Below are 27,048 nucleotides of genomic sequence, written 5' to 3' on the forward strand. Positions count from 1 at the left end.
AAGCGAAACTCTAACCTCTCTCTCCGAGATGCCACAAATAAGCTGGGTGTATCTTCTACAACCGTGCATCGAGCCAAAAAACGAGCCGGACTATCGACTTACAAGAAGGTAGTGACTCCAAATCACGATGACAAACAAAATACGACGGCCAAAGCGCGATCCCGGAGGCTGTACACGACGATGCTGAAGAAGTTTGACTGCGTGGTAATGGACGACGAAACCTACGTCAAAGCCGACTGCAAGCAGCTTCCAGGACAGGAGTTTTATACGGCAAAAGGAAGGGGAAAGGTAGCAGATATTTTCAAGCACATGAAACTGTCAAAGTTCGCGAAGAAATATCTGGTTTGGCAAGCCATCTGTACCTGTGGCTTGAAAAGCAGCATTTTCATAGCTTAAGGGACTGTCAACCAAGAAATTTACGTGAAAGAGTGTTTGAATAAACGTCTGCTGCCTTTCCTGAAGAAACACGGTTGTTTCGTACTGTTTTGGCCGGATTTGGCATCTTGCCATTACGGTAAAAGGCCATGGAGTGGTACGCCATCAACAACGTGCAGGTGGTTCCCAAGGACAAGAACCCTCCCAACACGCCAGAACTCCGCCCAATTGAGAAATACTGGGCTATTGTCAAGCGGAACCTAAAGAAGACCAAAAAAAATTGCTAAGGACGAGCAGCAGTTCATGGAAAACTGGCTTTCTGCGGCGAAGAAGGTGGACAAGGTGGCTCTACAAAATCTGATGGCAGGGGTTAAGCGTAAGGCCCGGCAATTCGGATTTGGAAAAGCGGAAGCCTAACTGAATATTTTTCCTGAATTTTATACTTATTAAACTTGAAAAAGAAATTTAATTTGATTTTTTAAATAAACGATTTCATCGATTTACACGCGTTTTCCCTTGACCAAATTTTGACCGTATCACCCTTTATGGCGACCGTCAAATATAAGATGCTTTTCAATATTTAAAGAATAGTGTTCTCAAAAAATGAATTCGAAACTGAGATCTGACTACCCACTAGTTTACAGTTGCTTTGATGATTATTACCCGATTTAAAAACAGTCGTCTTCCAGATTCTGAATCCTTTGTGACGTACCGAAGCCGTCCACAACGGACCACTAAAGTTCAGATGGATTCGCATCTTCAGCAGGCATGGAATTAGATTAAGGTTGTCTGATTGCCCGGTTTTATCCGGGTTTGCCAAAATTTGGGAACAGTTCAGCTCGGTTTCCCAGATTTCATTAAAAAAGCCCGGGTTTTGACCGGATTTTGCCCGGATTTATTCATTTTAGTTAGCAAATGATACAAAAAAAAAAACAAAATGCCTTGTAAATATTTTTATTTATGCCTTCAAACGATTTTGTTTAGAAAGCTTTATAAAAAAAATCACGGAAGGTTTTTAGGAAGCCTAAAACACGATTTAAAGTCTGTCCATAAGTTCAGAAGGTATTTTTTTTTTTGAATTTTTTTCTTGATTTTTGTTGAGTTATTTCTGGGTTTGACCAAATTTGCCTGGATATTGCACGGATTTTTGGGCGTCAGTTTTGAAATGAAATTGCACGGATTTTGCAGGTATTTTTTTTCATAAATTTGCCCGAATTCATGCTGAAAAAAATCACGCAACCTTAAGCTATATGAATTTTACGAAGTCTACCATTAGGGGAACTGGTAAGACGCCTTCGTTAAGAAGAATCTTTTATAACTCATAAATGAAGAATGAAATCCACTAAATTCGACAAAATGAGGTACCGAAGATGACCCTGAAATGGCACTGACATTTTGATAACATGACTCGAAACTAGGCTCGCCAGATAATTTCAGAAAAAAACGGGACATTTCACGAAAAAAAGCAGGACAAAGCCGAAAAAAGCGGGACATTTTAGAAACTGTTAAACAATCTTCATTGTATAGCAAACTTATATTTAGGGGAGAGTGGGGATACTTGATCTCCTTTTCTTATTTTCACCATATCTTTTTGGAAAAATTTAGCAACTCGCCGCCTTTGACATTTTCTGACAGCTTGTAACTTCAAGTTTCTATGCTCCAAAAATTAGAACGATACTTGAACCCGTTGATGAACTAGAAGCATTTTCGTGGGAGTAAAAAAATTGCGATTTTTCTGAAGTTAGGGGAGACTTGATCCCCTATTGAAGGATACTTGATCTTTTATTCGGGAAGCTCTAATCCTTGTAGAAAAATCAAACAAAACCCCAAGATAGAATGTTAATTAACTATTTTGGTCATTTTGTTCTCATTTCACAATTTATAGCAGACATAAGAAGAAAATTCTATAACATTGTCTCAACACTAATAACATTGCATACTTAAAGGCGCTTTTTTTATGATTAAGAGATTAATTATTTTTGCTCTTTTCTTCAGACAATTGTTTGATAAATATGAGTTTTTGGATAAATATTAGTAATTTTGCAAATCAGCAATCATAACGATGAATTCAGAAGAAGAATATGCCGTTTGGAAGGGGGATCAATTGTACCCAACTCTAGGGGATCAATTATACCCTATAATCAACATTTTAGAAAACTTTTTCTGAAAAAAGTTGAGAGTTTTCCATTACTTTGAAAATATGGCATTATGAAGTTCATTTTACGCTCGAACGATTGATACATTGGAACAAATATTTTTTTCATAATTTTCCCATGTAAGGAACATTTTAAAGTGATGAAAAAAGATCTTCAAGTTACATTTTGGGAAATTTTTCAAACTAAGTTTAATTACTCAAACAATTATTTTGTCAAATTATTAAAACTACAAGCAATGTTATTTTGCTCATTTTGGCACATTTTTCTAGAACATTTGATCTTTGTAAGACATTCCAGTTTCGAGATATAGCTAAGGAATCAAGTATCCCCAGGGATCAAGTATCCTCATTCTCCCCTACATATACCATTAGCCAAAGTTGTTCATAGAAAATACACTACACCAAAACGAGTTTGGCTCCTTAAAGCCTAAAGGTACGAGCCGTTTCAAATAAAGATGTTACAATAAAAAGTACACTACACTTAGTCTTTCTTACATGACTTTTATTTACCTGTTTTTTTGCCATATGCACTGTTATTCTACACGGTTTTCACAAATTACAGGTTGTTTGAGAAAAAAAATACTTCGAGTCGTACATGAAACCGTGTTAAAAACCTTTGGGTAGTTTGAATGAAAATTTGATTGTATGGTAATTTATAAAAAAAGATTGAAAACCTATAAAAAAAATTGATTTGTTAAAATAAATCCTACTTAGGTCCAAATAAAATAACCTTCATCTACTTGCAATCTGGATCCAAATTCAAGTTTAAGTTTGAGATTTGGCTCTTGATAAAACTGCAATAATTTTATTAATATATTTTTTACGGGATATTAGATATATGTTCCTTCATCCGCAAATGAATTCCTTAAATAAAATCCTGTGAATGTTGTTTTTTTTTCTAAAATAAATACTTATTGACTATGATAAAAAATTTGAATTTTTGAAATTTCAATAAATTATTCGTTTGCGATGTCTTGCAATTTTTAATCTGAATTTTGAATGTTAATTCTGTATCTGAATTCTGAACCTGGTCTGATCAGGTTCAGAGATCAGCATAAATATTCAAAATTCAGATTGAGCTCATGAATGAGTAAAAATTATAAAGTTTTCTAATTACGAAATTGAATTTTGGATCAGTTTCAATACGATTTCTGAAATTAAAAAAACGAATTCAGAATTCAGATTTCAGATCAATATTTAGATACGAGCCAAGAAACTGGTATCAGAGCCCTCAATCATCAATCTAGTATTTCATATTTGATGGCTTGGACTTCAATTTGCACTCATTATTTCGTTTTTCAGATAAAACAAATAAAAAAATATATTTCGAATGATGAATTTCATTCCAAATTTTCAATTCTGAATCGATATTTTGAAGTCTGGGATTCTGCAAAAGAATCATCTGAATATGGAACAAAAACTCTGGATGATTTCTAAAGCTATGATCATTTAGAGTCCGGGCACTTCATTCTGGCTATTACTACATTCCTAGAGTTTGGATTGGATAAACAAAATTTTCTCAGCGTTGTGTTGGTAATGACCTTGCCTATTTTGAAGATGTCTGAATTACGTGTATTTGAGAAATTTACAATGAAAAAGGATATGTTTGAATATTTTTGCACAATCACCTCGGAAATCTTTTTATTTCGACTTGAAAACTCATGAACTGTTGCTTTTTCTGAAATGTTTGTGGATCAAATGGATCAGAAGTATAAGTTGAATGCTCTGAATGCCAGCCTCCAGAATACTCTCGTTTTTCGATCAAACGAATGGTTTAAAAAAACAAGCGTTTGTAATTGCCTGGATTTCAGATGATCATAACTTTTATATTGTGTTTTTTTTTCATATTCGCATAAAAATTATTGTAATGCATATGAGTTACAAAAATTACAAAAATTTTCCATTCTATTTTCTAATGATGATGCGAACTGAAAATCAAGAATCCTAGTCCAGATACATGGTGCAAGACATGAAAACTGAAATACAATTAAGATTTTGATAGTAGGGAAGCAGAACCCCGGAGAGAGTTTAAGCTATTAAAGTTTGGTATTAAGAAATAAATTTCTATCATCAAGTGAGAAAATTTGGAAATCTGTAGCAGAATTCTTCATACCTTCATTGGTTGAATGTGCTCTAAGAACGCTTAACTGAATCAGAATCTTCTTATATCAATGAAAAATACTGCTTTTTTTGAGGAAAAGACGTATTTGAAAGATTTTCTATGTTGAACCAATGAATCCAAATTAAGACTAAAGTTTGGTTTTTTTCAGTGTAAATCAGTTAACTTGGTGAAAAATTCCAAGGAAAAACCGGAACATTTTGGGGAAAAAGCGGGACAGTGGGACATTCAACAAAAAAGCGGGACATGTCCCGCTTTAGCGGGACGGATGGCAACCCTATCTAAACGCCTCATTTCGCAAGACTTACCCAATTTTTTAGGTGATAAGGTATAATTCTAGTTGTAGCAATCTACTTCACTTGATTATGTAAAAATGATGGCTGAATCGATTGGTGAATATCAATTAAAGTTTTCACAACGATAAGTGACTTATTAAGCCTCTTTTCCTCTAAACTTAAGAAATTGTTCAAAGGAATGATGATTTGTGAATGATCATTTGTTCATCCTCAAGCTGATCGTGTTGCTTTTTTCGCACTAGAATTCATCAGGCATTTTGCAATGACAATGCATCAGTTAATGCACAAAAAATGAATGAAACAGGTGTAAAACTAATTGCTAAATCGAATGATGTACACTGCTTAGCGTTTAGCTCACAAGAAGAGCCTCAATCATCCCAATTTCCCCGAAATTCCTGCAATTCATTCGAGAAAAAATATTGTAACAAACGAGAATGCAATTTAACGGATGCAAAAAAAAAAACATTGAATCAAGTGTAAGAATCATTGCTAAATCATATGCTGAACACCGTGTAGCACTCAGTTGACGAGGAATGTCTTATTTCCCCCAATTTACCTTAAATCCATTCATAAACCAAAAAAATCGTAGTGACAAATTAAAAAGTATATTTTTTAAAATTTAAGAAAAAAAAAGAAAAAAAACTTTATTATAATTTTGTGCAATAAAACTCCAAGCACACTTCCGTAATCTCAACCTTAAACACCAAAAAATCATTGCGGTACTTCGGGGAGCAATGAAACTTGATCTTTCGCTGGGAAAACAGAAAATAAAGCGCGAGATGGGGGGGGGGGGGCAACATTGATTAAATTTAAGGTTGCTAATTAAAATTACCATTACACGCTGCTGTGTCGGGGAACGGGGGTGAATAACAAAAAGACGCCATCAGCGAAAGATGAGGTTCTACGGAGAGTGGAGGCCAAGAAATAAAACTTTTGTCTGCCTTCCCTTGCTTTTACCTACCGAAAACACCACCATTTTACCCCACCGCCAGTAGCATCCTCGACTTTTTCCGGACCGGATTTTGTTTTGGCGCGAGTGAGCGAAAACCCCTCAAAATGGGTCATGTACTTTTACAGCAGTTCGGGCATTCTCTTTCTCCTCAGCTGTTTACATCTGGTTTTCATCCGATTTTCCACCCGTTTTTCGCGATACGGAATCTTTTGATCCCGCCGCATCAGCCGCAAGGAACGTGCGAAAAGAAACATCACATTATTGGCCGTTTTCCATAATTGCAATCGTCATCATTACGATAAACGTTAATGCTGCTGCTATAATTGTTTTGGTAGTTTTTCGCCTGCCAGTTTTATGGCAACTTGTAAAATTCAGAGGGACTTTTTTTTTTATCTAATGTCTGCTTCCTCAGAGTAAGAGGCAACATAGAAAATCTAAAACCGGAAGCAAAGTGCAAAAACGTCTGAAAAACCAAACACTGGCTGGCTGCCATACAAATTGGAGAAGAAATGTGTGCGCAAACATTAGCGCGGTTTTTTCTCCATCAGTCAAGCTCCATTGCAGCATGAAAATGGCTCGAAGAAACCTGTTGGAAAATCAATAGAAGAAAATCGAATTTTCCAAGCAAACGATCATCGGCGATGAGGTGTGCGGTTCAATTTGGATTCTCTTCTATTGAATGCTAAGTGTGGATTCAATGTGGAGAAACACCTCCTCACTGAGCAAATTTCGAGAAGTTCCGCAGCTAAGCAAATTTTTCTCGAATCGCTTCAGTCAGACGAACGGGTTTGTTCGTTCTGCTGAGTTGGAAAAATTTCACTGCGTCAAAACCGATATGCAAACTGTTCTCTCTTCGACATTCTCATTGGCCATTTTCCACTAGAATAGTTCCTTTCGGGTGAGTGGGCCAGTTTTAAGTTGAATGGAGATAGAAGGTTTTCTTTTAACAATTAGATCGGCGTTCAAAAGCCAAAATTTATAGTGGAAAGTTAAAAATGTATTAGTTATATTAACTCCGAAACATTTTTTGTGCAAAAAAGCATAACTTTTGGCGTTATCTAAATGTTCTCAAAGTCTAAAAGTATGAACAAACGATGAAAATTTCTGTAAAAAGTTTACTGAAAATCCTAAGAAAAATGACAAAAATGACAAAAATGACAAAAATGACAAAAATGACAAAAATGACAAAAATGACAAAAATGACAAAAATGACAAAAATGACAAAAATGACAAAAATGACAAAAATGACAAAAATGACAAAAATGACAAAAAAGACAAAAATGACAAAAATGACAAAAATGACAAAAATGACAAAAATGACAAAAATGACAAAAATGACAAAAATGACAAAAATGACAAAAATGACAAAAATGACAAAAATGACAAAAATGACAAAAATGACAAAAATGACAAAAAATGACAAAAATGACAAAAATGACAAAAATGACAAAAATGACAAAAATGACAAAAATGACAAAAATGACAAAAATGACAAAAATGACAAAAATGACAAAAATGACAAAAATGACAAACATGACAAAAATGACAAAAATGACAAAAATGACAAAAATGACAAAAATGACAAAAATGACAAAAATGACAGAAATGACAAAAATGACAAAAATGACAAAAATGACAAAAATGACAAAAATGACAAAAATGACAAAAATGACAAAAATGACAAAAATGACAAAAATGACAAAAATGACAAAAATGACAAAAATGACAAAAATGACAAAAATGACAAAAATGACAAAAATGACAAAAATGACAAAAATGACAAAAATGACAAAAATGACAAAAATGACAAAAATGACAAAAATGACAAAAATGACAAAAATGACAAAAATGACAAAAATGACAAAAATGACAAAAATGACAAAAATGACAAAAATGACAAAAATGACAAAAATGACAAAAATGACAAAAATGACAAAAATGACAAAAATGACAAAAATGACAAAAATGACAAAAATGACAAAAATGACAAAAATGACAAAAATGACAAAAATGACAAAAATGACAAAAATGACAAAAATGACAAAAATGACAAAAATGACAAAAATGACAAAAATGACAAAAATGACAAAAATGACAAAAATGACAAAAATGACAAAAATGACAAAAATGATAAAAATTACAAAAATGACAAAAATAACAAAAATGTCAAAAAATGACAAAAATGACAAAAGAATACAATTTTTGAATGTTCCTTTTTTAGTTAGAATTTTTCTCAATTTTATTCAATTTTTTTAGTCACATCCAAGTTTTTAAATTTAGCTTTTTTGTGCTATTTATTTTGATTTTTTGTGGCTTTTTTGCGTTATTTAACGTCATCTTTTGTTTTTGATTCGTGTTTGTTTATTTTCGGAAACACTTAGCTCTCATTCTTTTTGATATACGGGAACATTCTCTATTATGCCCCATCTAAGAGAATCGCCGATTTGCCACACCGAAAAAACTTTTCACATGAACGCTACGTGAAAATGTACATGGATTTTTGCCACCATGAAAATCACGTGAAACTTACGTGAATTTCAGGTAGCAAACAGATTTCGCGCAGCAAGCGGATTTCACGTAATTTTCATATGAGTTGTATATGAAATCAACGTAGATCGAATGTGGTAAAGGATTTGTTCTGCTACATGTAATTCACGTAGATTTCATTGTCTTATTAACGTAGGGAATTTTTTCGGATATTTTAACTAATATGTTTTGATTTTAATAATCATCTTTATTGTTCGGCAAAATTGCTCTTGTCCTTGCGTAATATATGCATTTTCCATTTTCAGTCACTGTTCACTCCATTCAAATTATTAAACACAAAGTTTGGCATTTGTTTCCCTGCTTTCACGAGTGCTTAGCCCTGTCCGCTGCCTCAATTTTTAATCCTATTAAAAAAATATCAAAAATGTAAATAGCTACCACAAAACAAAATATTATTACTTACGAAATAAATATCAGCTTTTCCATCACTCAGATTTGTTTGTCTTCATGCACCAACTGTCGGCTCCGCGCCATATTGAGAACTGTATTTCTTCATACAGGTTTTACGTGAATGAGCCATTCAGGCTTACGTGAACATCACATAGAATGCACAAAATCCCTCTGTACTAGACGGATCACTGGATTCTCACGTAAATCGAATGTGTCTTTATTTTGACAGCATTCAACTATATGAATTTCACGTAGGGATCAAGTGATTTTTTATTAACTCCTAAGTGCTTCACGTAAACCAAGCAAAAATTCACGTAACGAGTGGCTACGTGAAAATCCAGGTAAATTTAACGTTCCTTTTTCGGATGAGTGCATATATTCTGTAAACATTTCGAGTAAAAAACGAGTGAACTCGTTGAAGAAAAGTGTTTTCTACAAATTTTAATAATTTTACATTAATTAAAATCACTTAACTACTTCAAACCCGTATTTTTTTTAAACCTTATCAAAAGCCACAAAACTAAACTGTGTTGCTAATTTGCCCCGCTGTATATTCAATACCCGTCTAGCAGCCGAACACACACGAAAACAGAAAAATCAAAATGGACTAAATGAAATTTAAAAATCAAACAAAGTTGATTTTTTTGGATTTAATTTTAAAATCACAGCATTAATTGTTGGTAGACTACCTATGGACCCTAAACACGATGCTGCGATGGTCGATGGTCGAAACCCCACGCAGCAGAAGGATTAGAGAAGACATTTGATGATGAGCGAAACAGCTGATCTTCACAGCTAAACTTTTTGAAGAACTACATAAATGAAGAAAAATCCCGAAGAAAATTCACCATTTTCCTAGTATTATATCGAGAGTAGTCTTAAGAGCGATTTGGCACAGGTCATATGAGACCCCGTTGAAACTTGAATAATTTGCCTAAATATATGTTTAATGTAGTTTCGTAGTTAATAAATTGCGTTTAAAAGTAGTGTGTTTTGAGCCAAAATAAACGTGTAATTCTTGCCTAAATAAAATGTGTGCCTAATTAGTGAAACGAACGGAGTTTTTACTTACCGTCACCGGAGAGATTGCCATCATCACAAGGGACAACCCAACACCCCCCACGGAAGACTCAACCCAACCAGGAGCCCAAGGTTTGCCCCCATCGGAAAACCCCCCCATACAGTCCACTGCGAGGTCCAAGCAGGGTTTGGACCGCACCCCAACATTAATAATAAATTGGTTTTATTTTACAGGCTTAAAATGTTACAGTTTCAGTACACGAGTGGCGCGTTTAAGTCACATGGCGTCAGGGTTGGTCGGCTCTTCTCAAACAACAAAGAGCCAGGAGTAACCAACACTGCTTTCAGTTCGGCTTCCGAGTGTTATCCTCTTTCGCTGATCGTGCTCCACTCGTTACCCGAGTTTACACGAGCTGTAAGTGACTCGGACGGCAAGTGTGAGAGCATTTGCATCCGAGTGGGAGAGAGAGAATTCTAAACAAAGAGCGCCCTGTGTTTCAGTCATACACCTCAGAGTAAAGAAGGAAAAAAAATATTTAGACTCCCACCACACAACGTAGAAAAAATATAAACAATTTCTACTCCGCTACCATGCCTACTGCTGTTAGCTGTTTTGAATTTTTTTTTTTTGCAAAAGGTAGCGTTCGAAGAAGAGGTGACAGGTGTCATCAAAAAATTAGGACACCGCGAAGAACAAAAAACAGGATTTTTCAGGACCCCAGAAGATTGGTGGAAATGAAATGCAGCTCTTCTTAGATTGCATAAATTAAGGCGAAATAGCGGTGCAGTATATGCCTGAATTTATGCAGCAGAAGAGATATGAAGTTAGGTGGCTTTTAGTTTATACCGAAAAACACCCTTCAAATATCATCAGAACCGAGGATTACCATTGGTTTAAGAGGTTAAACTGTTTTTATTGCAAAATCAATTGCAATTAAAATCAGGACGGCCTCTAGAAAATCAGGACACCGCTGGGAGCTTTGATTAGGAAAGTAGCATCTTTTCTCGTGAACGTACCAAGAATAAACTGAGTTAGCTCTCGAATTCTCCTCAGCACATTGCGCAACAGATTTTTCCGGAGAAGAGAATTCTCTTCATCAGCGGATATGAATACTCTCGCTCACTCTTATAAGTTGACAATCTCACTCTTCATTTCAGTGCGATTTATCTCTCCCCGCACCGATTGGGGGAGCAGACGAAAAAAATTGCACTCTCTTTCACTGGACAAGCCGATCTGAGGAGTTTTGCCACCCATGCATGGCGTTATATGAACTTTCCCCCTATTACTGTACTCCGTTTTTTTGCTTGAGTTCCAGTTTGGTGCCTTAGTTCATATTTCGGAAGCATTTTGTGAAACTATATAGAAATCATTGATGTTTTTCAATGTATAATTTTTCTTCAATATTTGAAGATATTTTGAAGATTGTAATATTCCATAATCTGATCAGTGAATATAAAATTTCCTTACAAATGTGTATAACCCGTCAAATAAAGTTTTAAGTTATCAATAACTTTTATTTTTCTTAATTGCACTTCCAGCCGGCCTACCCTATAAAGTGTACTCTGGCCACGATTCAGTCCTAGCCGAGAAGCGGAAACAGCGCCGGATACGAACCACCTTCACATCCGCCCAGCTAAAGGAACTGGAGCGTGCCTTCCAGGAGACGCACTACCCGGACATCTACACGCGCGAGGAAATCGCCATGAAGATCGATCTGACCGAGGCGCGGGTGCAGGTGAGCTTTATACTATTCTGGAATTTTTATTTTTCAAGAAACAAGAGACAAAAAATTCTTAATTTGTAAAGGATACGGAGTTATTCGGAAAAAAGTTATTCCTGTTTTCGAATTATTTCTTCAGCTTTTCGTTCGAATCAAAATGCTTTCCATTATTTCTTCGAAATCGAACCAACAAATAAAGGACGACGACGTTCGATTCCGAAGAAACAACAATCCGACCATGTCCTTGAAGGACGCTTCAGTCCATTTGACCGCCTTTCAGAGAAAAGACCAGAGCAGAACAGAACAGAGAGCGTCGTTCAACTGATTCCCTTACAGTTCAATCAATTATTCATTTCATTAGGAAATGAATTTTGATTCCGGAACCCCGGTTTCTGGCCGGTCGTTTGTGCTCCAAACCTACTCCCGTCTCGTTATTCTGGCTTGGCTTCCGGTTCTTCGATGTTCTGTTCTATCGAGTTTCTAGCTTGTACTTTGTCGAATATTTACGGCTCTCTCTATTTGGAAAGGCTGCGACACGATTGCCCTTTTTTTTCTTCCCAACCTTACTGAGGGAAGGTCTCCCCTCAAAACCCCTGAATGTAGACTATATCTGTCTAAGGGGAGGAAGCGAAACGAAACAATCAAGGGTGATGTTTAGTAGAGCACACCAGAAAAAAAAGAAGCGAAAAGAATCGACGCTAATAGAAATGGCCTCACTGCGTCGTCGTGCTTTAAGATTTCGCTGACTTTAATAGAAACTTTTTTCCCGAACTCAAACAACCAACCAAAGAGGGTGACTTTCGAATGAATTTCAAAGGCCGTCGTGGCCGTCGTCGAGATGAGATGAAGAAATGTTGTGAGCCCCAGCTTCTAGGATTTCTTTCGCTCGCTGTTGCTTTTTGCTACCTTCCAAGCTGGCTACCATTCTTCGTTTCGCTCACACGTGTGATGAATTAAATTGTTGCAATGTTCTGACATTCGCACATGGCTGAGCCCCAGCATCACCATAACCGCCACTTTGCTAAATGGTGTGGGTGGAGCGGTTGAAGCATTTCTTTTGCTGGTGTTTTTTGCAGCTAGTTCGCTGCAGATTCGTTTCCTTAGACTGAAAATAGTACCTAACCACACTATTCAAAACAATATGTTTCAATTGATACTAATAAAGACTGTTCATTAAATTTTTCAAGGATATCTTAATACGCAACATTCACAATTTTTTGTTTTCAAATAATGTAACGGAAACCGTATTATATGTTATTCCGGACAGGAATTCTAACACCACTTAGAGTTATTGACACAGAGGATAAACATTTTTTGTACCCTCGGGTTGAAAACCTCTTGGATTCTAGTCCTTTGTTAGGTTTTGTCTATTTGATCCAGTTTTCGTAATATGGCGTTTGGAAATGTGAAAAATCATATTTTTATTAGTAAAAGCGGGGCTTGTGATATAGCTCAGTTGGCAAGTCTGTTGCTTCCTGAGCCGATGTCCGCGAGTTCGAACCCAAGAGTAAACATCGAACACAGTTGTACCGGATAAGTTTTTCAATAACTGTCCGCCAACTGCATCGTTGATATAAAGTCGTGAATGCTGCAAAGGTGGTAAAACGACTATAATCGAAACAAAAAAAAAATAGTAAAAGCAATCATTGCTTGAGCATCAGCTTGTTGAGCTTGTTATCAACTACGGTTCACCTACGGCCCCATGGCCAATGGCATAACGGTTGCACTCCGTGATTGGTTCGAGATAATCAACATTGCATAATGAACCAAATGAAAGTTAGCTGGGAACATGCAACACAATCTCACTGTACAGTTTTGAGAACCTCCTACTTTAAATGAACCAATAACGACGCCGGCCAAGTCCGTGTAGTGAATAAGAGGAAGGGAAGAGCAGCACATGTGATGATTTGTTTACGGACACCGGCTGTACGCAATCCCTCCACAAATCTCACGCTGAATGTATGGGGCAAGGGAATGTCGTATGGAAATCACGTTGGTAAGTGATGTGACCACTTGAAACCTATTCTCGTACTTTCTTGAAATGCCTTTCTATTTAAATTTCTAAATAATTCTAAAGGCCTTAGAAGGTTAAAAGTATCCAATTGTAAACTAAAAACAATGTCTCAACAAACTGTTCTACATTTGCTAAATTTAATATTTCATTTTTTGGTTCCATCATTTCATATCTTCACCGGTTTTAATCTCCTTAAATTCCTAATTCCTACTGAATTTCGTATTAATAATTAATGAATAGAATATGTCTTAAATCCATGAACTCAAGTCCCTACCCTTACTAAAGGCCTCATATAGATTTTTCATTAAATATTTCGATTTGAGTTTGATTTTGATTGTCTGTTTGAAAAACATAATGAAATTTTATCATTCGATAGTACAAATCTGGGAAGATAGTTGTGATCAATCGATGCGATGCTAGTCAAACTATACTTCATGTTAATAAATTTTATCAATTAAAGCAGATATCATTGTCATACATATTTTAAAACACAAATTACTGACCAAAACTGAATAGAAAATGTTATAATAAAACACAAACCCATGAAAAATGGAAAGAACAAGACAAAAATGTCCAGTGAAGCACGTTTGCTAAACCTTGTATCAGGTCAAGTTCTGCGTTTTACTCAAGAATTGGAATGATAGTAAGAAATAACAATCATAATAAAACTACCAGTTCAAAACAAACTTGACTGTGGTTGTATAACATTGAACAAAAACACTCTTATCTAACAAATCTAATTACATTCATGAAAAATTTATACTACATTTTAGAGATGCTGTAATTAAAACGATCGACAGCTTTTTTTTACTGAAAAGTATCAACTTAAAAATTAAAAAAAAAAAAAAATAAAATATATTTATAATAACGTGAAATAATTATTAGAGAAAAAATGTTAAGATCATTATTTTACATTTTGGCTGTCAGCACTTATTTTTTAATCGATCGAAGCAACCGAAACCTGTGACAATGAAGCTACAGCTACTAGAAAAAAAATCATGGGAAAATCCATTTCTGAAATTTTAGGCTGTTCTCTCTTGTCTGCCAAACTTCTGCTTATCAATATTACCGGCATCGCTGGTTCAAATAATATACTTACTACTCACTTAATGGTCCCGCGCCGATCCTCCGGTGCATAGGGCCGTGGATATACGTGGACTATACGATTCAATAAAATCTTTCTCTTTCTAAATAATCTGGATTATTCTGTTTAGAATGGTATTTGTGTATGGGAAAAAATTTGGATAACTCACGTTTACGATAGCTAACCGAGAGAATGCTGCTCCACACAGTGTGGACCTATCCTAAGTAATTTGAGAAAATGTACAGCAGAAAATCGGTAGGAAAGTGAAAGTATCGAAGTTATAAAGAGTGATCGGAAAGCTCTCACCGTTTTTTCCTGTCTTTGTTGTTCATGCCGACTACTGCTCTCCGCAATATGACAGCTGCTTTTGCTCGCATTCCCCTCTTTTCCAGTCACTCGAGTTCTTTTTAATTTAACTTTAAACGCCAGCTCTTCTTGACAGGGTTAAACTAAACTTCAATTCCTTGTAAATTTAACTTTGAATAATTTCAAATGAAAATCCATAAAATTCAGCGCAACCGCAATGATAAAACAGATAAAAACACGTCTTCACCCGAGCAAGGCCCACTTAGAACCTCATTAGTAAAAGCAATCATTGCTAACTCATAAACTGGCAACCCTATATGTATATATGTAAAATTGAGAAACTGATTTTGAATCAATTTGTTTTCCTTTGAATAAACTAATTTTCTCAATTTTCAGAAAATTCAATATAATCACTGAGCAATATTTTTTGAGTTACTTTATATTAAAGATATTTTATTTTAAGTTTACAAATTTTTCGTGAACTTCAAACAGATTTACAAAAATATATATGAGTACATTTGTTAAATACACATTAATCTATTTTCAAAGGTTAAATTAAGAAGGACTTAGATACTTCGTCTTAGTCGATTTAGGATTTACAAACGTCGACAACTTTAGATTAACATTTTACACTCAGTTCCAAGATGGGAATCGATCCTATATTCGGATAAACTTATTGCATAAGCGCCTTAATATAGTCAAATCTAATTCTTGGGAGGTTTTTATTCAATGTTACATGTATTGTCATGCATTGTACTTACTGTATATAGCCATTCAAATTTATATTCTCCCCAGAAAAATGGTTTTAATTGAATTGACAATATACACTGCCTGCCAAAAGTTTGGGATCACCCACAAAAAACATGTAAATTTTTATCGTTAATATCTCAGCCGTCTTAGGACATATTGAAATTTTTTTTAATCAAATTTGAAAGATAGCTACTATGTATTTTGCCCAGATATAATGTTTTCGTTTTGTACCTTTAACTTAACCTTAAGTTAGAACATTTAAAAAAAATAGCACTCAATATTCAAAGCCGATCATCTCGGGATTGGGTGGATATATCGAAATTTGAGTTGCATTAGAATCCTTACTCTTTAGTTCTCCAAGACACTATAAAAAATACGTGCAAAAATTTAAGAATGTACTTCTTATTAATAAAATAGACACTTAAGTTATCGTTCAGAAGTTTGGGATAACCCCTTAGTATGATGTATCGGCCAAAAGTTTGGGATTATTCTTTTAAAAACATGCAAATTTATCTCATTCGGATCTTCTCATCTAACACCGTTTTGCAGATCTGAAGGGTTCATTTAGAAGCTTAGAAGTTGTTGATATTTTCATAAATTCATTCAAAAATTATATTTCAAAGTGATAACTGTATAAGTGTTATCTAAAAACTAGAAAATTGCGCCTTAAAGTATGCAATCACTGTAGGATAGTCGACAAACTTTTAGAATTATCTTTGTCTGATAGCGTAGCATAGCATAGCATAGCATAGGGTGACTACACACATCTTGCATTGGCTGATACACGAGGAACAACTGATAATCAAGAGCAACGCAAGATGCCAAAATGAGTATCTGGATTCAATATTCATTCCAAGTGCTGCTCTTGAAGATCAGTGTGGTACCATGATGCACACCGTGACAAGTCAATGTAATCATAGAAGGGATTATCTGAAACAGCAAAAAGAATTATCTTTGTCTGATACTTACAAACTGTGAGATGAGAACTAATATGGCAAAAAAAAACGTCAACGGACCTTTTATCTTCTGATTTTACTTCTGATTATTTTTTTACTCTCACGAAAATGCTTATAGTTCAGCTTCGAGTTCATGTATCTTTCTAATTTTTGAATCATAGTAACTTGAAGTTATATGCTGTCAGAAAATGCAAAAAACGGCGAGTTGTTAAATTTTCCCAAAAAGATATGATGAAAATAAAAAAAAGAGGATCAAGTTTCCCCATTCTCCCCTACAGTTAGCATGTCTGAAGTTTTTGGAAAGATCTATCGATGGAATCAAAAGTTACGCGAGGTACAACATTTTATGCATGAACCAAAAAATGCAATTTCTATAGAATTATGGACGATTCATGAGAACAATATCTTTTCCATCCACAAATCAGTCAAAAAATTCCTAAAAAGCAATAAAGGAAAAAAAATTGAAAATAAATTATCCATTTGTGTTTTTAAATCAGAATCTTACGATAGTGTTTTGAGTTTTTGATTGAAACAGATTTACTGGTTGTTGAACATGAAATATGATTTTCTCTAGAAACATTCGTCCAAAATTCAATAGAAATCGCATTTTTATGTTCAGGCCTGAAATCTTACACCTTGCGTAACTTTTGATAGGATCGATAGGACTTTTTAAAAACTTTAGACATGCTAACATTATATTTCAACAATCACTCTGCAAAATTTCAATGAAAAATAAAGCGTAGTTTCTAAGATATTGCAGTTTGAATGGTAAATGTCCCATATCTCAGGCCACACAAATTTTAGAAAGCTCAAATTTTGTGATAGAATAGTGTGATAGTTGAACTATCTTACCCAGAAAATTTGATCAAAATTACCATCAAAGTAAAAAGTTTTGGAAATTCAAAGCCGAAGTGCCGCACACTGTGCATCCAATTTCTATACAATTATGAACGATTCTGTACGTCCAGGGGGACGCCAACAAACTACAGGTTAAGTCAAACGGTTATTTTGCGAACAGCTTCGGAGGGTTAATGATAAAATTATGTGAAATTTTCGCTGAACACATTGATGCAAAAAAGGGGAGAATTTAAAATAATCGCATTTTAAGTTTTAAAATACAAAAATTTAGGGTCTGCCAACACTGTATTTAATTGACAATAACTGAATCTTCAAAACAAGGATCTTATCTTATCTGTAGCTTCAACGGTTTCTACGATAATTACAAAAAAATCAGTTTTTGGGTAAAGAAGCATAACTTTTAAGAATAGGGAGGCTCATATTCTGAGTGGGTGGTCCAATTTACCCAATACTTTGGATTTTTCTCATTCACATTACAATAAGTCATCCTTATGAAATGAGCCCCTCAAGATGAGCCCCACGAGATGAGCCCCACGAGATAAGCCCCACAATACGAGACCTACAAGATGAACCCCAAGAGATGGTCCCGATAAGATTAACTTCCTGGGATGTCCCCCAAATTATCGGAGTAACAACTATGAAAAGAAATGATTTAAATGTGACAAAAAAGAAAATTATTACCTATGTATATGGAGCAAATTTAAACATAAGAAGTTTTCGGCCCAATATGATTGCGAATCAGGAGCCTGTTATATTTATTTAGTTGTAAATAATAAATAAAGAAAAAATAAGTCATCCTTATGATTTAGGCCCAAAATTCAGGCACTATCTAAAACAGACAAGAGCAAAAGGAAAGATAATTACTCGAAACTTATAGTTTTCATTGAATTACTGCATCAGTATTTATGTTCATTTTGAAACGGTTTTCAACAACTTAATATCATTTAGACTGATTTCTTAATTCTATGCTTTAAACTATTTTTAATTATATTATAATCGAAACATACAAAAACAATTTTCATGATGTGTCAAATGGGTTGTAAAATTCGTTTCTTCTAAAATAAATTGTTCCTAGAGGCTCAAAATTCCGTAGGGAACGAGATGGGACATGATACGGTATCATTTCGACGAGGTTAGCACTGTCTATAATTCTGGATGTTATGTCTCAAATAAACAGGCGACGGAGAAGTATAAATCGTGAGCCGATCGATTCGATGTTCAGGATCCCACATCGGTCATGGTAAGGTGGGAGTCTCTGAGGTTCATTCCAGGGTAAATTAGGGAGTGTGAACCTTAAAAACCGTATCTGGACTGATTCGAGTAGTTTCATACCGTCGATGGAGTTTGCTGCTCAGACTTCAATCACAGAGAACAGACAACGCGCCCCGAACAAAATGTGTTGAAAACGTGTGTGAGAATACCAACCTAAGTTTCAAACCAAATTCGTAAGTTGTAAGACTAGCTGATAGCTAATCGGTAGATTTGCGGTGAACCCCTAATAATCCCTAGGGTCGGCAAGCTTACATAAAACCAAGTTGCAGGGAGTTCGGGAGAGCTAAGAAAAACTCCTCGGATAAAGTCTAGGTACCGTATAATTTCACAGATTCGCAGTAATTGGCTAACCCACCACTTTCTTAACCTAATTATCTGACCTGGTAAGTATTCCGTTCCTCCTTGTCGTCGAGCTCGGGTTTGATGAGGTCCGCTTAGAAGCTGGCTGGCTCTTGCGGGTAGTGTTGTTGTACCCGGCCCCACCTTGGGTGCTGAACCGGGCACTGCTGGTCCGTTGTTGCTGAGCGAAACGGCGTGATTTCGGAGTACCTGACCCCACCTTGGGTGCTGAGACAGGTACCGGGAAAGTAACACCGACGGTGGTCGGTCGATTTTGTCGGGCGGCGCGCTTGGACCTTCTACGGTGAGTAAAGCGCGTGGTGATGCCGTACCTGGCCCCACCTTGGGTGCTGAACCAGGTACCGGAATGACAACACCGACGGGTGAAGTGGTCGGCTGAAGTTCTAGAGCGCTGTGGCGCTCTCGGGGTTTGGTTGATTTAAAATCAAACCGAAACAGCGGGGTCCTGATAATATTCAGGGTTATATTAGAGGGATATTTTTGGGCAGGGGCAAAATGGCGTGGGGTTACCTGGAGTTCCAATCGGAAACGACTCAAGATTGGCCTTTCCTTTTATGAATCTTCTGCTGGTGGTGATTCCTGTTCCTTTAGGAATCTGATTACACAAATCACCACAATTAAAATTTTACGAAGAATTTTATGATCCTTCAGTTACTTTTAGGATCGGTTTTGTGCGTTCGCGAACTATTTCCAGAGTGAATGGTCATTTCCATTTTGAAAGGCTCTGACCCCATTCGCGTTCATTGCCCCCGTCCCGCGCTCGTTTTCGCTTCGCCCTTTCGCACGCTTCGCCTCTTCGCCTGAAGACTACGGCTCACATCTCTGAACTGCGCTCTGGTGGTGGGTTGTTGAACGACCATCTTTCGCCCGGTCGTTCGCTAGGTTAGCGTGGCTTGGTGGACTGCTTCACCAAGGAGAGCCCCTTAACCCCCACAAACCACACTGCAACATTTATTCAATTTACAATTACAACTAGATCACCGCGGCCTCCTTCGACTGACTAGCAACGCTTACAAAGTGGACAAACATCCATTAGATGTCGCTACCAGTACACATATCCCATGAATTGTCCACTGGGCTCGCTGTACATGGGAATTCTCTTTCTGAGTTTCTCATGTATAGTTAGCTAGTGTAGAGCAAAGGCGGGACAATTCATAGGAGCTTTTCATCAACATGCCCTCTAGCCTAAAATTTCAACACCTATCAAGCTTTCTCCTACTGGCGCACTAATGCCTGTCTATCCACCTTTCTTTCAAATTTCTATAAATAAAAATTCTTTCTAGTTTCCATTCCACCGCACATGCCATTAAAATTATAATCAAATGTTATAATTGTAAATTATGGGTTGATGTTACCTGAGATCGATACATGAGGACTTGTAACTCATGATTAATAATAACGTAAAGTAATTATTAATAGTAGTAAAGTATTAATAATAACTTTATTCATTTCTACAGATTACTAATCCTGTGTTACAAGTCCTCATGTATTGACCTTTAGCCTTCGCCATGGATGGTTACAGCAAAATGTTCCTTAAAATTTAGAGACTTATCCACAATCACACCCAAATCATGAAAGGAATCAACTTCCTGAAGTACCGTGTTATCAGCTGTGTAAAAATGTGCGATCTCAACTCTGCTTCTAGTGAAAGTTATAAGCTTACATGTTTTTAGATTAACTTCCATCGCCTTAATTTGACACCAGAATGTAAGTTTATCGAGATCCTTCTGCAGTGACAAACAGTCTGAATATTGTGATATTGAGCGGTACATTCTTAGATCCCCAGACAACCATTTGGTGGGTATTTCGAATTTGCAACGCAAATATACGTGCAAATATACGTGTAAACATATCGTATATAATGTAGCAAAACCAGTATATACGTATAATTTTGTAGGCCCTGTAGGTACATTAGCAAACATATTCTTGATTTGGATTGTATTAAATTACGATTTGCACGACTTGTCATGCGCATCATCCTTAAATACGAGTCTAATCATCGATGTCGTATTATCACAAACGATTTTATTGAACTTATTTGTATTCTTTTACGATTGCCAGCAAATACGTTTTACGAAAATCAGACATGTGAATTAATTTGCATAGGTATACGATTGCATGCACATTATTACGAATCAATGTAGTTATATACGATTTTATAGCATATATCTCCAAGTGGCTAGCAAAGTTGCGAGCTTATTTTCTTTCTGCTAAGATCCAACACCTGGTTGTTATGATAATATAAATCGTATTTCATGTTAATAAAAACCTTAATCTCGAATAATTTTATGCACAGCACGTCAAAATCTGTCAATCAAGACTGATCATCGTCTCAGACAACCATTTGGTGGGTATTTTGAATTCGCAACACAAATATACGTGTAAACATATCATATAAAATGCAGCAGAACCAGTATATACGTATTATTTTGGAGTCCATATAGGTACATTAGCACACAATTTCTTGATTTGGAATGTATTGTCGTAATAAAATCATGCAGTGTATTCAAATACGATAAAGAATTTGCATGGGCCGCACATTGTAGATGCAGATCTACGAAAATGAGTTTAAATTACATTGTATACGATATAATCTGTAAAATAAAATACGTCTTCTGGTTGTCTGGGGTATATCGTATTGTTGATTCCAAAGACTTATTAAAAATCATGCTTACTAGAAGTGCAAGAGAGTTCCGCTTGTTAACGTTTAGGAGTGCTTTTCTCACGTCGTCAGGGGAAACTCTTATTTCAGAAATGCTGATCCTCAACGAGTTTACTGAAGCCAAGTGTCGAGTCCCAGAAGTCATGATGTGGTCAACGAACGTAGTTTTAAAGAACTCTGTGTACAGCTAGACTGCTTCTGCCATATTATTTGAGTGGCGACTTTCATACGACAGATTCTGTGGAAGTCCAGAATAACCTTTTTGGTACTTTACGTAGGTCCAAAATGATGATGGTTCATTTTTTATTTACGTTGGATATCGGCCAAGTAACGACGATAACTGGAATCCCTAAGAATACTTAATTCTCATATAAACTCAGCAACTCAGTTGCTCTGAAATTATGTTTCGAGGCATCTGTGGGGCTGCGTCTATGTATGGTTTAGCAGATAAATCCGGGAAGTTTCAAACAATATCTGGGCATTCCGGCCAGATTTGACTAATCTTGAAATTTTTATTGGATTTATGGGCAATCCTAGATCGAGGAAATTCCTCATAAACGATAATCAAAGTATAAAGCGATACTTGTCAGCATTCTCTTGTACGACCTACACTGGAAGATACATGGATACGTCTTAAATGTTTCACTGAAATCATAAGTTTTTGATGATTGTGTAATTTTTTCAACATTTCTTTTGGTTTTTTTTTTATAAATTTTCTTTCATCATTTGGAAAATTCGATAAGTTATTGAAATTTTAAAAATAGAAATAAATAAAATAACTATTCGGTGAGCTGAATATTCGGTTTAACGGTTTTTGAACAGTATTCGATGCCGGATTTTCAGTTCATCTCTATTACAAATGTACATTGTGTTCAATAGAGTGCCCCAAATGACCCGACTTTTAAAAAAGTTATACGCTGCAGGCTAAAATTGATCCTTGGCCTAGTACAAGATCTCATGCCAAATTTGGGCCAGATCGGATCACAGGAAAGGGTAAGCTCAACGAACCAGCAGTTTGTATGGGATTTTTAGACATTTTGTTCGGGAGAAACATGAAAATCCAGTTTTTCATCATTAACTTCAACAAATTTTTTCAAAAACAGGTTTTCTTGAAGCCGCCTAAATTATGGAAAATATTTCATTCGAAGACTTGAAAGAGTTAAGATAAAAAAGTTCGACCGCCCCGACTCATGAACAGTGATGAATACCATCCTTAAAAAAGTCAGCACATTTTTGAAGCTTAATTACTTTTTTATCTTAACTTTTATCGAAATGCAGTCTTCGGATGAAATATTTTTCATAATTTAGGCTTCAAGAAAACCTGTTTTAGAAGAAATCGGCCTACGGAAACCAAAGTTATTGATGAAAAATTGGTTTTTCATGTTTCTCTCGAACAAAATGTCTCAACATCTCATACAAACTTCAGGCTCGTTGAGCGACCCCTTCCCGTGATTCGATCTGGCCCAAATTTGGCATGAGATCTTGTACTAGGACTATGATCAATTTTGGCCTGCAGCGCATAACATTTCACAGGTTTTGAATTTCTCATACAAATTTGGGGCAGTCTTATGTACACACATACTAAAATACGATTTAAAATATACTGATGAGTTTTGATGAACTTTTTTTTTCAAGTATTTTTTTTCTTGATTTTCGTTGAGTGTTTCCTGGGTTTAGACCAAATTTGTCCGAATATTGCCCGGGTTTTGGGTCGACAATATTGAAATCAAATGCCCGGATTTATTCGGCCCGTATACGTGCAGAAAAAATTCTTATATTCAATCTTATCCTAAATGCTTTGAGTTTATCAGGAAAGGTGTTCGATTATTATTGATTCTATTATTTTAAATTACATTTTTACTTGTAGTCAAAATTTCCAAAATCAAACCAAAGTTTTCCTATTAGAAACTCATTTAATTGGCTTTCAAACAAAGTTAACAGTTTTCCGATATTTATAACTATGACTTACATTATGTGATCAATAACTTACATTATGTGGAAAAAATTCATGTTAATCAAAGTTACCCCGGTGATCAAAGTAAGCCCAGTTTACGGTATTTGGATTAAACATGATTATCAAACGTTTTAGATAACTTTGAACTCCTGTTTCATGCTGCTTAGTGATCTAGCTAGAGCGAGGCTCATTTTTTCGAAAAACAATGATTGAAATTTATTTTCATCACAGTTGGAAAAAATGACCCGGGTTCAAAACCACACCGCGAGAATCCAGTTTATGGGGCAAATTAAAATTTACCCGTACGTTACGTGGGTAAAGTGGATTTTTTTCCCCGTTCGAAATTGCCCAGGACGGCGAAAAAGGATTCGCGAACCATCTCGATTGAAGCGAAACCTTCTGGTAGATGTAGCGCGAAATAATCGTAACTTTTTCGGCTGTGGAGCATATGTTGGACGTTGATGTTGTTGTGTTGATTAGGGGGCAACACTTCTGGTTGTTCGGATTGGTCTGGATAGAAGCTAACCGGAAGTTCTATGCTGAAAATGGCCGCCGCTGCTCCACGTATGGTCGTTGGTCGGTCGCTGTTCATTAACCCTTCGCTTGGAATGTGTAATGAGAGTGTAATTTTCGCGCGCCATAACCTGCCATTTTCCTGCCCGGGTTGGAAAACCGAGGCCATAAAATTTAATGTGGTGTAAATTGACCATTTAGAGTGGAAGGGTTATGTTATTTTTTTCTGAAAGGGACATAACTGCATATGACTGCATTGCACAGAAGTGTGCTCTTAAAATTATGTTCAATTATTTACCATATGTGAGCTTGTTGTGGTGGAGAAGGGAAAAGTGGGAGAGAGAAAGTAGGAAAGCAGAATAGACTGATTGGAATTTAGGGGGTTAGGTAGCGTGCACTAGAAAGCAGCAAAAATTGCGACTCTCGATTGCAGTTCAATGCGGCATATCGAAGCAGACAGCAACGCCCGGGGAAAGGAAACTCCGGAAAAGTGGAACCGGGAAATCCCCAGGACCAATAAATTATGAAACCACAAAGCCAGCCAATTCAGAGTGGGGGGAACCCTTCCTAAACATCCACATTTCCGAGTGTCGGTCGTCGTAAAATGGACAAAACAACCCCACATCAAATAATCTCGGAAACAATTTAAATAATTAGTTGACCCTTGGGGAGTTGAAAATGTGTATAGAAAATGACACACGTCTACATGCAGGCGTAAAAGCAAAAAGCAGGCGGCGGCAATTTTTTTCCGGTATGCCTAGTCCTACCCACTTCTTTCCACATTCACACTCTATCACCCAGTCAAAGGGTGTCATGATGGTCGGTGGTTTGTGAAACTATCGGAATGATGGGATCCCAAGCATGGCATGCCATGATGTTGGGCCCATTCATTCCTAACCCGGTAGATTTCTAAACGCCTGGATGCTGTCGATAGTTTGTCCGACGAAAGGGTTTTACCAAGTGTTAGAATTGATGAAATGGAGAGCTTTAGGATTAGAACCTGGTGGGCTCTCTGTCTAGCTATCGGTCAGTCAGTTGAGCAATAGGCTATAAATTTGTGTCCAACCCTATGCAGGATGTGTCCTGGCTGATGGAAATTATTGGATCAACGAGAGATTTTAAAGGATTGAACCCTTCCAGGAGATGCGTTTTCAGGCTGAATGGAAAGTTCCAGCCTTGGGCATCCCGACAGATCAAAAATTCTAAGCAACATGTTAAAGACCACTGAGATGGTAGTTGAGCGTTGTGATGATAGAATCTGTTAAAACGCCTAAAGTTATGAGATTACTAAGGATTAAGAACAACTGTAAATAAGTTCAAACAGTATAAATATTGTTGAAACTGAAACTGGTTCGCAACTCTAAATCCTCATTTTTGAATAAACAATTCTACTTTCCTCATCCTGAATTCTCAATTCTCGAATAAAAACTCTCAATTCTCAATCTCTAATTTTCAACCAAAAAAATTCTAAGCTTTTAATTCTCAAACTTCATTTCTCGATTCTCAATTCCCAATTCTCAATTCTCAATTCTCAATTCTTAATTTTCGATTTTCAATTCTCAATTCTCAATTCTCAATTATCACAACTCAATTCTCAATTCTCAATTCTCAATTATCACAACTCAATTCTCAATTCTCAATTCACAATTCTCAATTCTCAATTCTCAATTCTCAAATCTCAATTCTCAATTCTTAATTCTCAATTCTAAATTCTCAATTCCCAATTCTCAATTCTCAAATTTCAGTTCTCGTTTCTAAATGTTCCATTCTAAATTTTCAATTCTCAATTCTCAGTTCTCAATTCCCAAATCTCAATTCTCTATTCTCAATTCTCAATTCTCAATTCTCAATTCTCAATTCTCAATTCTCAATTCTCAATTCTCAATTCTGAATTCTGAATTCTGAATTCTGAATTCTCAATTCTCAATTCTCAATTCTCAATTCTCAATTCTCAATTCTCAATTCTCAATTCTCAATTCTCATTTCTCAATTCTAAATTCTATATTCTAAATTCTCAATTCTCAATTCTCAATTCACAATTCTCAATTCTCAATTCTCAATTCTCAATTCTCAATTCTCAATTCTCAATTCTCAATTCTCAATTCTCAATTCTCAATTCTCAATTCTCAATTCTCAATTCTTAATTCTCAATACTAAATTCTTAGTTCTCAAACCGCAATTCTCAATTCAAAATTTGTATTCAAAATTCCATATTCTCAATTCTCAATTCTAAATAATAAATTCACAATCCTAAATTCTCAATTTCCCATCCGCTATTCTCAATTCTCAATTCTCAATTCTCAATTCCCCATCCTCAACTCTCAATTTTCAATTCTCAACCTTCAATTCTCAAATTTCAATCCTCAATTGTCAGTTCTCAGTTCTCCATTCTCAATTCTCAATTCTCAATTTTCAATTCTTAATTCTCAATTCTCAGTTCTCAATTTTCAATTCTTAATTCTCATTTCACATTTCTCAACTCTCAATTCTCAATTCTTAGTTCTCAATTCTAAATTCTCAATTCCCAATTCACAATTCTCAAATTTCAATTCTCAATTCTCAATTCTCAATCCTAAATTCTAAATTCTCAATTCTCAATTCTCAATTCTCAATTCTCAATTCTGAATCCTCAATTCTCGATCCTTATTTCTCAATTCTCAATTCTCAATTCTAAATTCTGAATGTTGGTTAATCGCCGCTACGTATTGTTGTTGAATTTTATCGCCGTTTTTCGCCGAAAAACG

At 35.8% G+C, this 27,048-nt stretch overlaps 1 protein-coding gene across 1 annotated transcript in view; it reads left to right on the forward strand.

The window, feature by feature from the left end:
* Positions 1–27,048, forward strand: part of LOC129746384 (paired mesoderm homeobox protein 2A-like) — a 170,717-nt gene that overhangs the window by 102,551 nt on the left and 41,118 nt on the right. The window contains exon 2 of the mRNA XM_055740020.1: positions 11,394–11,590. Coding sequence (XP_055595995.1) covers positions 11,394–11,590 — 197 coding nt within the window. The remainder of the gene's footprint in view (positions 1–11,393; positions 11,591–27,048) is intronic.

The sequence above is a fragment of the Uranotaenia lowii genome, chromosome 2, assembly GCF_029784155.1.
Source record: "Uranotaenia lowii strain MFRU-FL chromosome 2, ASM2978415v1, whole genome shotgun sequence".
Lineage (NCBI taxonomy): Eukaryota > Metazoa > Arthropoda > Insecta > Diptera > Culicidae > Uranotaenia > Uranotaenia lowii.